Source organism: Hyperolius riggenbachi, chromosome 3 (genome assembly GCF_040937935.1).
Source record: "Hyperolius riggenbachi isolate aHypRig1 chromosome 3, aHypRig1.pri, whole genome shotgun sequence".
NCBI classification, from domain to species: Eukaryota; Metazoa; Chordata; class Amphibia; order Anura; family Hyperoliidae; genus Hyperolius; species Hyperolius riggenbachi.
Window position 1 is genome coordinate 143,898,326 of NC_090648.1, and position 13,511 is coordinate 143,911,836.

General features: G+C 40.8%; 1 protein-coding gene across 2 annotated transcripts in view; it reads left to right on the forward strand.

The window, feature by feature from the left end:
• Nucleotides 1–13,511, forward strand: part of IQCH (IQ motif containing H) — a 185,918-nt gene that overhangs the window by 3,478 nt on the left and 168,929 nt on the right. The window contains exons 3-5 of one of the 2 annotated variants that reach the window (XM_068275033.1): nucleotides 6,572–6,646; nucleotides 7,585–7,682; nucleotides 10,973–11,072. In XM_068275033.1, coding sequence (XP_068131134.1) covers nucleotides 6,572–6,646; nucleotides 7,585–7,682; nucleotides 10,973–11,072 — 273 coding nt within the window. The remainder of the gene's footprint in view (nucleotides 1–6,571; nucleotides 6,647–7,584; nucleotides 7,683–10,972; nucleotides 11,073–13,511) is intronic. The other variant, XM_068275034.1, reaches the window with a different exon arrangement.

A 13,511-nucleotide genomic window follows, 5' to 3' on the forward strand; every position in this document is an offset into this window, starting at 1 on the left:
GCACCTGGGACTTTTTTTCCTCTTTTAAATGAACCTTGTCATAAGAGAGACTCTTAATTGTTTCCTTGAGGGGCCGAGGTTTAATGTGATCGGTATTACTTACCTACAAAGGTGCTGCTCCTCTGGCCTCTCGCCCTATGGTGTCTGCCATCTTCTACATGGAGAGCCTGCACTGTACTGGATTTTCAACCTCCCAGCGTAGGTATGCGCATCAGATTCAATCAGAGAGAAAGCTGTCTCATTGTCGATCTGCCCACACATTGCCTGATGTATGGACACCTTTAGACTATGGTAAACATAAGACAGTGATTATTTTAGAGTTGAAATTGTTAGTATCTCTGTAGGGCAGTTGGTGAAATGACCTGTAAGTGAACTGTAATGTGATGTGGAAGATGTCAGCACTTCACAGATTAATAATACTGTCCTGTATGAAGAGGAAGGACAGGAGAAGCAGGATGCTCCTGGCTGTAACCACCAACAAAGTTGGCAGAGTTTTAGACTATTGGTGACTCTAGATATCAGACTGATGGCCAAATGAATTATGAACTGTCATTTTTACCATCAAATATCTGTCTGTTGAAGTCTTAGTACCCAGCTCAGCTACTGTTATGCACACTCAGGGCTGCCACAGCAGAAGGTCAGGCTGTTGACAAGAACAACCTTCAGACACTAATCACCCTCAGACAAAGTAGGTAAAGTGGACTGAAGTAGCACACGTACATTTTTCATGAGCAAGCCTTTACCATTATAAACACTATTCAAATACTATGACTTGCAAATGGACTACTGCGACTGGTTCACTTTTAGAATGACACAGTCTTAAAGAGAACCCGAGGTAGGTTTAAAGAATGTTATCTGCATACAGAGGCTGGATCTGCCTATACAGCTCAGCCTCTGTTGCTATCCCAAACCCCCCTAAGGTCCCCCTGCACTCTGCAATCCCTCATAAATCACAGCCACGCTGCTGACAAACAGCTTGTCAGAGCTGGCTGTGTTTATCTATATAGTGTCAGTCTGCTGCTCTCCCCGCCTCCTGCAGAACTCCGGTCCCCGCCTGCATCTCTTCCCTCCCTGCTGGGTGGAGGGAAGGGACGGGGGCAGGGACCGGAGCTATGCAGGAGGCGGGGGAGCAGCTGAGACTGACACTACAGATGTAAACACAGCCTCACAGCATGGCTGTGATTTATGAGGGATTGCAGAGTGAAGTGGGACTTTAGTGGGGTTTGGGATAGCAACAGAGGCTGGGCTGTATAGGCAGATCCAGCCTCTGTATGTAGATAACATTTTTTAAACACACCTCGGGTTCTCTTTAAACTCTGCCAGTTTATTCAAGAAAGCAGGAAACCACTAAAGGGGGGAACAAAGGCCAAGTGAGATACTAAAGTTAAATGGGAAGTTATGTTGAACTGTAGGGTCATCCTGTTTGTATCTGCATAGATCAGATTCCAGATAGCACAAGGTTATCTATAAAGAGAACCTGTACTGAGTAAAAATATTTAAAATAAACACATGCGGTAACTTCAACTGAACATTACATAGTTACCTTGCCATCAGTTCCTATCAGAAGCTCACCATTTTCTTCTGACAATAATCCCTTCCAGTTCTGACAATATTTTGTCAGATCTGAAATATATCAGTTGCTGTCCGTAAAATATCAGTTGCTGTCAGTTATAGCTGAGAGGAAAACTTATGTATAAGGTAATGTCCATGTTTCTCTATGGCTCAAGTGGGCGATGTTACAGTTTAACTGTGTGCTGACCAGAAAGCTGTTATGGGGTAATGGCCATTTTCAAAATGGAGGACGGAAAATTCCCTTGATCATAGTGAACAAACAGGACGCAGGAGAGGAGAAAGACACTGAGGAGTAGTTTACATGGAAGGCAAGTATGGCTTGTGTATGCTTATTTTGACTTTTAATTTTCGGTTCAGGTTTTCTATAAGCAGGCATCTCATGCCGCCCTATGAGGTGATGTTTTTTAAAGCAGTCCTCAGCAACCACCAACAGGTTTTGTGAACAAATATAGAAAGTATAACATGCTTATGTTCCCTAAAGCAGGTCTGAGAAGCTCTGTTATAGACAAGTGGCCCATAGCTGCAACAGATATGTGCCCCAGTGCACAGTTATGTCTATTACAGCACTGCATTAACTTTATAGCATCAAATGTAAATCTGACATGCTGACGTACATGGAAACATCACACAATGAGCTGTATTTGCCTTACTCTTTGCAAATGAGAGCCAATGCTAAGATATCCTTTGCTTGAAACAACTGTTTCTAGTAGTAAGTGGCAAGGTAACTATGAACATTTGAAGTAATTTTACTCAGTACAGGTTCCCTTTAGGGCTTGTTTCCACTGTTGCGACGCGATTTCGCCGGCATTCCAACGCTTGTAAAAACGCATGCGGATGCTTTTCCGCATGCGTTTTTAACCGCGATTTCGCGTGCGATTTCGCATGGCAGGGTGCCATGCGAAATTAACCATGACACTGCCAGGGCAAAATAAAATTGAAAAAGGTGCGAAATCGCACGCGAAATCGTGGGTAAAAACGCATGTAACAAACGCATGCGTTTTTACTATTAAATACATTAGCGGCGATTCGCATGCATTCCACTCGCAGGCGAATTCGTTGGCTCTTTTGTGCGTTTTTTTTACCGCTGAAAAAAACGCACCTCAACAACGCTACAGTGGAAACAGGCCCATCCACTTGCATTACATGTGCGAATCTGCATGCGTTGGACGCATGCAGATTCGCGATAGTGGAAACGAGCCCTGAAGCTACAGTATATAATGGTCATGGCTCTATGGTAATGAGTTCCAGTGGAGCTGTTTGGTTTTCCCCCATTTAGTGTTCACATGGTGATAGTCTAATAGCCCTATTTTATGATATGACTTATTAAAGGTTACGTTTTAGGTATTATACCAACTTTACATAGAAAGGGTCAAGGAGGGATTGATTATCCCAGTGTTTTGCTGTTTTCTACCCGTATTTCTAGGCAGTTTTTGCACTGTTTCTGTGTACTAGAGATGAAAAGATTTTTACATGGCTGTCTAGCACATGGCCTGTAGTGTTTATGTTTGTTATTAGGAAGAAAGGGTTAAATTAGCTGACCTTTCTAATATCAAGGAAATGATAGTTATGGCTTTCTGAGCTATTTTTGTCATGTTACTTTATCTAACAAGGTCAGCTTTGACTAAGTATCGTTTTTACAGTAGTTCAGACATTGGCATCATTTCACTTGTAGTAAGGATTGTTTTTATAACAACATAGAATCTGGGGAAAACTGTCATGTCTGCTCCATGATATAATTTCTCACTCATGATCCATATTACCTATCAAGAGGATACTTGAAGGGAAGTGGAATCTCTATTTCAGTTTGTCTGTTAAGTTTCTCATTTAGCCACAAAACGATTTCATTCAGGCAGGCTAAAGAAACATCAGTTTTAAGTTTTCTGATTGCATCCTTGAAAAAGTTTCACCACCAACCATACGTATTAATGCCCCTTTTACACTTGACACAGAACATTTATATTGTGCTTTTCTCCTGGCAGACTCAAAGCGCCAGAGCTGCAGCCACTAGGACGTGCTCTATAGGTAGTAGCAGTGTTAGGGAGTCTTGCCCAAGGCCTCCTCACTGAAATAGGTGCAGGCTTACTGAGCGGAAAGATCCAAGATTCAAACCCTGGTATCCTGTGTCAGAGGCAGAGCCCTTAACCAATACATTATTCAGCCACTTCACATGTCACTGCACGGTGCGCGGCGCAAAAACTCCGTATCCCATCCCAGGTGCAATGATAGTCTCATGAGGCTATCACAGTGAGTGCGGTGCAGTGCAGGGGGTCTCAGTGCGATAACTCATTGTATGCAGTGTATTACCAGACAACAGGTGCATATACCCCGGAAGTTAGGCATATTTTCACTGACTTGTCGGGACAGTTGCAGTGCGATGGCCTAGTAATCCAGTTTGTCTGGGAAGGTTCTCATTTAGCCAGTAAGCCGTTTCATTTAGGCAGGCTAAAGAGAAATCAGTTTGCCTAGCAGTCGCACTGTTGGCCTGCATTACACATCATTGCATTGCAGCGGTTCTGGAGGTGTGGTTAGCTTACAGGGACAACAAAGGATGATTTGCATATTCAGCAGTGATTCATCGTGGGAGACATCATATGCTCACTCCAACCTGAATTATCGCAATACCTTCTGTTTTAAATGGAACCTGTAGCGAGTAAAATTATTTTTAAAAAAACACACGACGTAGCTGCAAATGAATATTACAAACTAACCTCACCGTCAGTTCCTCTCAGAAGCTCACCATTTTCTTCTTACAGTGATCCTTTCCAGTTCTGACAATATTTTATCAGAACTGAAATATACCAGTTGCTGTCAGTTATATATCAGCAGCTGTCAGTTACAACTGAATGTGCAAGGTAATGTCCATGTTTCCCTATGGTTCAAGTGGGTGATATTACAGTTCAACAGTGTGCTGACCTGGAAGCTGTTCTGGGGTAATGGCCATTTTTAAAATGGAGGACGGAGAATTTCAATGATCACAGTGGACAAACAGGACGCAGGAGAGGAGAAAGAGATTGAGACTACACAGGAGGTAAGTATGACGTGTGTATGGTTATATTGACTTTTTATTTTCAGTTCAGGTTCTCTTTAAGAAGGCAAACTTTTATTTAGTTTAATAAATGAACAATGAAACGATTCTTCCATAATCCTTGCTGTAAGAGATTCTCTTCAAAGTACAGTGTTTGCAAAAAGTATTCGGCCCCCTTGAAGTTTTCCACATTTGACATATTACTGCCGCAAACATGAATCAATTTTATTGGAATGCTACGTGAAAGACCAATACAAAGTGGTGTACACGTGAGAAGTGGAACAAAAATCATACATGATTCCAAACATTTTTTTACAAATCAATAACTGCAAAGTGGGGTGTGCATAATTATTCAGCCCCCTGAGTCAATACTTTGTAGAACCACCTTTTGCTGCACCAGCTCCAGCTCAGTCAGATTAGATGGACAGCGTTTGTGAACGTAAATAGGAGACATCGAGAGCCCAATATAGTGTAGTATGTATTGGAAACCGTGGATAAATGTAAGTGTGAGATGAATATACTCACAAACATGGGTTACCTCTTAGGCAACCACTGTAGATGCAGGTGAGGAGATTAGACCTGTCCTCACTCAGGATTAAGAGCTCTCTGTAGATCAGGAAAGTAGGGGTAGGTCACCCCTCCACCAGAGGTGGACACAGTATTATCGTAAGAGAAACAGAGGCGCCAGTAGGATAAAAGGTAATAAAAATGTTAAAATTTGCTGGGAGGCAGTGGTGGACTTACCTCCGGAAAGCAGACTCAAAATACTGTCTGAATTAAACAAATAAATTTATTATTGGTACCCCAACAGATGCAACGCGTTTCGCAGGCACAGCCCACTTCATCAGGCAATAAGATAGGGGACAAACAGTAGCTCGTCAGTAGCACGAATGGCACCTTCTTCCACATGTTTGCTGTGTCCCCCACATGACTTGTGGCAAACTGCAAACGGGACTTCTTATGCTTTTGTGTTTAAAATGGCTTTCTTCTTGCCACTCTTCCATAAAGGCCAACTTTGTGCAGTGCACGACTAATAGTTATCCTATGGACAGATTCCCCCACCTGAGCTGTAGATCTCTGCAGCTCGTTCAGAGTCACCATGGGCCTCTTGACTGCATTTCAGATTAGCGCTCTCTTTATTCGGCCTGTGAGTTTAGGTGGATGGCCTTGTCTTGGTGCGCTTACAGTTGTGCCATACTCCTTCCATTTCTGAATGATCGCTTGAACAGTGCTCCGTGGGATGTTCAAGGCTTTAGACATCTTTTTGTAGCCTAAGCCTGCTTTAAATTTCTCAATAACTCTATCCCTGACCTGTCTGGTGTGTTCTTTGGACTTCACGGTGTTGTTGCTCCCAATATTCTCTTAGACAACCTCTGAGGCCGTCACAGAGCAGCTGTATTTGTACTGACATTAGATTACACACAGGTGCACTCTATTTAGTCATTAGCACTCATCAGGCAATGTCTATGGGCAACTGACTGCACACAGACCAAAGGGGGCTGAATAATTATGCACACCCCACTTTGCAGTTATTTATTTGTAAAACATTTTTGGAATCATGTATAATTTTCGTTCCACTTCTCATGTGTACACCACTTTGTATTGGTCTTTCATGTGGAATTCCAGTAAAATTGATTCATGTTTGTGGCAGTTATGTGACAAAATGGACCAATACTTTTGCAAACCACTGTATATATACAGTATACAATGCCCTCCAGCACAACTTTATATGGGCAGCATAGTAGCTAAGTGTCCCTGGTACAACTATTAGCAAGAACACTACACAGTCTGCATGGGGTTTGTATGTTCTCTCTGTGTTTACTTCAGTGCCATGTAATTTGTTCATATTGTCTGATCCACAATCAGCCTGCGCGTAATCATCTTTACCACTGGCAAACAAGAAAAAAAACTACCATTATCTATAACCGCACCCACTAACAATGCGTTAGGCTAAAAAAGTTATTTTTTTTATAGATATCCATATGCATAGAAGGAGATACTGGTTGCCTGGCAGTTGGAAACAGACGTTATTTCCTACAACGCAACAAGGTTATTATAATAATAATAATCTGAACATTTGTATAGCGCTTTTCTCCTTTCGGACTAAAAGCACTCAAGAGCTGCAGCCACTGAGACGTGTTAAAGAGACTCTGTAACAAAATTTTCAGCCTTATTTCTTCTATCCTATAAGTTCCTATACATGTTCTAATGTGGTCTGTGTTACTGCAGCCTTTCCTAGTTGCACAGTGGCTGTATTATCTCTGTTATATGATCTAATCTTCTCTCCTCTGTCGTCTTTGTCGGGCTCAGGCACTCAGGCTGGAATGTGCAGCTCTGCTTGTGATAGTATAGAAGCTATACACACCCTCTCCACGCCCCCTCCAGGCTGTGTGAGTCACAGACTGAGCTTCTCTGAGCCTATCACAAGCCATGTGTTTTGTTTGTAAACACTGCCTAAAACTGGCAATTACAAGCCAGGATTGCAGCAGTGAGAGGCAGAAATAGCACAGAGGGGCCCAGGAGAACATCATGAATAGAATGGTATGCTTTTTATCGTAAGAATTTTAGAGTACAGATTCTCTTTAAAGAGGCCAACCTGCAGTGTTAGGGAGTCTTGCTCTGAACTCTTTACTGAATAGCTACTGACCCTAGCCAGGATTCGAACACTGGTCTCCCATGTCAAAGGCGGCACCCTTAACCAGTACACCATCCAGCCAAAGGTTCAAAAAAGGAAACTGTCCATGGTCATGACATCACACTGTGGAAGGGGTTTCACCACAATGTCAGCCATACAGACCCTGATGATGATTTAAGAAAAGGTAAATATTTCTTGTGGGAAAGGTGGTATCAGGTACTTTTTGGGATGAAGGTCAATCCTGGGTTAAAGTTCCTCTTTAACAGTGGTAGCTGTAATAAAATAAGATTCTAGAAATACAGATAAAGAAAGAATTGTAGTATGAATAATGTGAAAATTATTGGTTTGGCAGAAGCATACCCAAGATTATTTGACCTACATCAGCTGCAACCCATTGACTATCCTCCATGATCAGAGCAAGGACAAGTATACCCCACATGTGCTGAAGTGGTGAGTCACAGTAAATCAGGAAACATATGTGTTGTTGAATTATCAACTGGTTATTCTGCTTTTTAGTTGTGTGTGTGTGTGTGTGTGTGTGTGTGTGTGTGTGTGTGTGTGTGTATACTGTATACATTTTACCAGCTTGAGAGGAATCTGTAATACTACAAATATTGCTAACTAGTTGTTAAGAGGGAAAAAAGAATGGTGGCACTGTGAATACAGTATAGCTATTGAAGTATTGGGACCTTTGACCTGCAAGCTGCATGCTTGTTCTAGCTCAGTGACAATAGATATAATAATAATAATAATGTAGCCCCAGAACTTGCATCCTTAAAAATAATTCAGCAATGGCTTCTCATATATTGTGCTGACAAGTTACCTTTGTACTCTAGTAATTTGGTTACTGTGAGTGGGTGACTATGCAGGTGGAAAAGATACACGGTGGGTCACTATGCAGGCATAGAAGACATTAGGCAGTGGGTTATAATGGAGGTGGAGGAGTTGGTAGGTGTTGGGTCACTATGCAAGGGGAGATGAAGCTAGGTGGTGGGTAGGTATGCAGGTGGACAAGAAGGTGGGAGCTGGGTCACTTTGTAGAGTTAGAAGAAGTTAGATGGCTTGTGGCCCTCCATACACTGGGTTATGACGATATGAGTCTGGTGTTTATGTGGAAAATCATGTTGCTTTTTCAAATATATAAACCTACACACATAGTGGGCAAATAAAGGTGATCAAGAGATAGATTGCAGATGTAATTTGCCCTAATAACTAGCAAATTGGATTTTAAAAATTTAACTTTTCGCTTAAAGTGGTATGAAACTCAGCACTTTTTCTTAATTCTAAAAGATTATTTACAGTATAAAATCTACCACCACAAAACATTGTAGTAGAACAGCATTCAAACAGTTGAACACATCACTTTGTTCTTCAGAGAAAGCTGAAGTGAAAGCTTCTTGCTTTAGTGGGCAGCTTCTGGCTGCATCCGAAGAGGCGATAACATTATTTTTTGTTTACATTCCTTTGTCAGATACATTTAGTAAATATAAGCAAAGTGCTGAAACTGAGCTTTCTTTGCTTCTAGTATGTGTGTAGTTGAGAAGTGATTACTAGATCGATTTTAATATATAAATACAGCAGCTATGCAATAAAATGCAATGGCAGCTTTCCAAGCAGATTAACTGTACTTTGAGACCTTGTAATTTGTAAACAGACAAAAATGACTTGTGCACAAAAACAAATGTGATAACTGTATGGGTAATGAAAAGTAGGAAAACACATTTTTAATGAATGTTATGTAAGAGATTTATCCCACTTTAACCACTTCACAACTGAGGGGTTTTACCCCTTCAGCATCCGAGCAATTTTCTCCTTTCAGCGCTCCTTCCATTCATTCACCTATAACTTTATCATTAATTATCACAATAAAATGATCTATATCTTGTTTTTTTCACCACCAATTAGGCTTTCTTTAGGTGGGACATTATGCCAAGAATTATTTTATTCTTAATGTGTTTTAATGGGAAAATAAGAAAACATTTGGAAAAAAAAACATTATTTTTCAGATTTTCGCCATTATAGTTTTTAAATAATGCATGCTACTATAATTAAAATCCATGTAACTTATATGCCCATTTGTCCCAGTTATTACACCATTTAAATTATGCCCCTACCACAATGTTTGGCGCCAATATTTTATTTGCAAATAAAGGTGCATTTTTTTCAGTTTTGCGTCTATCCCTAATTACAAGCCCATAATTTATAAAGTAACTGTGTTATACCCTCTTGATATAAATATTTAAAGATTTCAGTCCCTAAGGTAACTATTTAATGTTTTTTTTTATTGTAATTTTTTTTATTTATTTTAATATTACAAAAAAAAATATTGGTAACAATTGGGGAGTGTGGGAGTTAATGAGTTAAAATTAATAGTGAAAATAATGTATGTGTATGTGAAAAATGTTTTTGGGTGTAGTATTACTTTTTGGCCACAAGATGGCCACATTTTTTTTGCAGGCGTCCTACAAGCGTCGGAAGGACGCTTGCAGGAAGGGAGGCTGGGAAACTGAGTTTTTTTCACAATGGTCACGCTGCTTCTCATAGAAGCATGCCGATCATTGCGGGGGTAGAGATCAACGAACGGGAATGGATTTTTCCGTTCATTGATCTCCGGGCAGCGGGCGGCGGCGTGTACGATCGCGGGAGTGCGCGCACGTGCAAGCGGGACCGCGGACAGCGGCGGTAGCGGCGGAGGGTGCGTATATCTACGCTCCGGGCGGGGAACTGAAGTCCAAAGGAGCGTAGATATACTGTACCCAGACGGCAAAGTGGTTAAAGTGGTCTGAAAGTCAGCATTTATACTTTGCTCTAAAAGATTCCTCACAGCCTGAGGGCTTGTTCACGCTACAAGATCTTTTCTAAGTGCTTTGTGATTTTAAAAGCTCTTGCTAATTTTATTCTATGTGAGTGTTCTTACTTGATCGATGTGATTTTGTAAAAATCCCCCATAGGATTGCATTAGCAAGAGCTTTTCAAAATCACCAGCGCTTAGAAAGCTCTTGTAGTGTGAACAAGCACTGAAAGCTACTATCCCAGATTTTTTTTCTAGCAGAACATCACTGAAGTGGTTAAACAAAGCACTTTGTCCTGCCATTCAGCTTCAAATCCGCATCCAAACTGCAGATAACAGTATCTTTGTTTGCATTCCAATGTTGATACATGTTTTTAAACACAGTGTAACAAGTGGCAATGAGCTCTCTGTGAAGCTCTCTGTGCTTCAAGCACACACACAGCTCAGAACAGCTAATTAGAAGATGTTAATATATAATAAAAAGCAGTTTGAATAAAATGCAGTGGCAGGTTTCAGGGCAAGATAAACTACACTTTGGAAAGTTGTAATTTGTAAACAGACAATATTACTTATGCACAAAAGCAAATATGATAACTGTATGAGTAATAAAAAGTAGGAAAACACATTTTATTGAATGTTATGTTGGAGTTTAAGACCACTTTAATGTCCCCTCTACTGACTTATCCTGTTCAGTACCTGGCTAGAAGAACTCAAACACCTCTGTTTCTTATTAAATTGTGAGCTCCAGTGGGCAGAGACCTAACATTTCCTGAGCCCTACATGGTTCATTTTCTCTTAGGCCAGACTGCAGTTTTCAAATTGTCAGATCCAAAATTATGGTACATGGAAAGTGTCTTACTTTATCCCTAGGCCATTGATAATGACTTGATATTATGTGATTGCTTTGGAATACACTTTATTTTAGTTGCTGTACTGTATATGTTTATAGGAGTCCTCAACTGGAAGTTGCAAAACACAATCAGAAGTCACTTCCCTCCAATATTCAAGGAACAAAAGGGCAACCTCCAATTGTGTCTCCTGGCCAGCAGGTTGGTGTACAGCAATCAATCATATCTAAAGCATTGGACAGCTTTCTTATTTTCAGGACTGTGAAGTCAAAGAGTAGGAGTAAATTTGGGTGCCTGAAGTCGGAGTCGGTGGATTCAATAAACTGAAGAGTCGGATGATTTTTTTTCCCGACTCCTCAACCCTTCTTATTTGGTGAACACTACTACTAGCTAGTGGTGCTCAAATACCCCTTTTCAAAATTCGAGTTAGGTCGAATTCGAATAGTAAATTATTCGAGATCAGTCGAATATTCGAGTCGAATAATTTTTACTATTCGATTCGACCTCGGAATTCGAGCTCACTATTCGAGTCGGTATTCGAGCTCATTATTCGAGCTGACTATTCGAAATGGCCTTAAATAGCTTCCAACACTTGTTTTGAGGGTGAATGATGCAAGAAACCTCTTTTTTTCCAAGTAACAACAGCAAGTGATTATGTGGGGATGTTCCTTTGAAAAAAAAAAGTTGAAAAGAGAAGTTGTGTCCAGAAATTTGTTCAGTACTGTATATACTTCTTCTTCTTCTTCTTCTTCTTTATCTTCTATATCTTCTTCTTCTTCTTCTATATCTTCTTCTTCTATATCTTCTTCTTCTATATCTTCTTCTATATCTTCTTCTTTTATATTGTCTTCTTCTTCTTCATCTTCTTCATCATCATCTTCTTCTTCTTCATCTTCTTTTTCTTCATCTTCTTCATCTTCTTCTTCATCTTCTTCTTCATCTTCTTCATCTTCTTCTTCATCTTCTTCATCTTCTTCATCTTCTTCTTCTTCTTCTACATCTACTTCATCTTCAACTTCTTCATCTTCTTCTTCTTCTTCATCTTCTTCATCATCTTCATCTTCTTCATCTTCTTCTTCTTCTTCATCATCTTCATCTTCTTCTTCATCTTCTTCTTCTTCATCATCTTCTTCTTCATCTTCTTCATCTTCTTCATCTTCATCTTCTTCTTCTTTATCTTCTTCATCATCTTCTTCTTCTTCATCTTCTTCATCTTCATCTTCTTCATCTTCTTCATCTTCTTCATCATCTTCATCTTCATCTTCTTCTTCTTCTTCTTCATCTTCTTCTTCTTCATCTTCTTCATCATCTTCATCTTCTTCTTCTTCATCTTCTTCATCTTCTTCTATATCGTCTTCTTCTTCACTTATTTCTCTTTTCAAATTTTTTTTTTTACAGAAATGCAGCTATTTTTGAGCGTAACAAATAGCTGGTGGCGCACGCATGTTGGAAGCGCCATTGTATGTGCTCCCTGGCAGTGGAAACACACAGACAGCAGGAGGTAAATTCAGCAGCAGGAGGAGGAGGATGAGTGTGTGGCAGCAGGCAGTCAATGAGGCAGGCAGCGTGACATAATAGCCCTGGTACCTAGCGGTGATACCAGGGCTGTAAATAAACACAGCAGGCAGGAGGTCCCAGACAGCGGTCGTGCAGCCCACATTGTGTCCAATACACAACTGGGACAACACAGTTTTCAACCCGGGCACCTCAGAAAAATTAAACCTTTTTTTTTTTTTATGGTTTTGTAATTTTGGTTTTACAACCAATTACACAGATATAGCTATTTTTTGACGTAATAGCTGGTGGCAGAGTGGCAGCAGAAGGTAAATCTGTGTACCCTGGCGTTGGGAAACACAGACAGACAGACAGCAGCAGCAGCAGCAGGAGGAATGGAGGAGTAATGTGAGCAGCTATTGTTTGACGTAATAGCTGGTGGCAGAGTGGCAGCAGAAGGTAAATCTGTGTACCCTGGCGTTGGGAAACACAGACAGACAGCAGCATCAGCAGGAGGAATGGAGGAGTAGTGTGAGTGTGGCAGCAGGCAGGCAGCGTGACATAATAGCCCTGGTACCTAGCGGTGATACCAGGGCTGTAAATAAACACAGCAGGCAGGAGGTCCCAGACAGCGGTCGTGCAGCCCACATTGTGTCCAATACACAACTGGGACAACACAGTTTTCAACCCGGGCACCTCAGAAAAATTAAACCTTTTTTTTTTTTTTTTTTTATGGTTTTGTAGTTTTGGTTTTACAACTAATTACACAGACAGATATAGCTATTGTTTGACGTAATAGCTGGTGGCAGAGTGGCAGCAGAAGGTAAATCTGTGTACCCTGCCGTTGGGAAACAGACAGACAGCAGCATCATCAGGAGGAATGGAGGAGTAGTGTGAGTGTGGCAGCAGGCAGCGTGACATAATAGCCCTGGTACCTAGCGGTGATACCAGGCCGTAAATGAACACAACAGGAGGTCCCAGACAGCGGTCGTGCAGCCCACATCGTGTCCAATACACAACTGGGACAACACAGTTTTCAACCCGGGCACCTCAGAAAAATTAAACCTTTTTTTTTTTTTTTTTATGGTTTTTTGGTTTTGTTTGTAAAACAAATTACACAGATATATAGCTATTGTTTGACGTAAT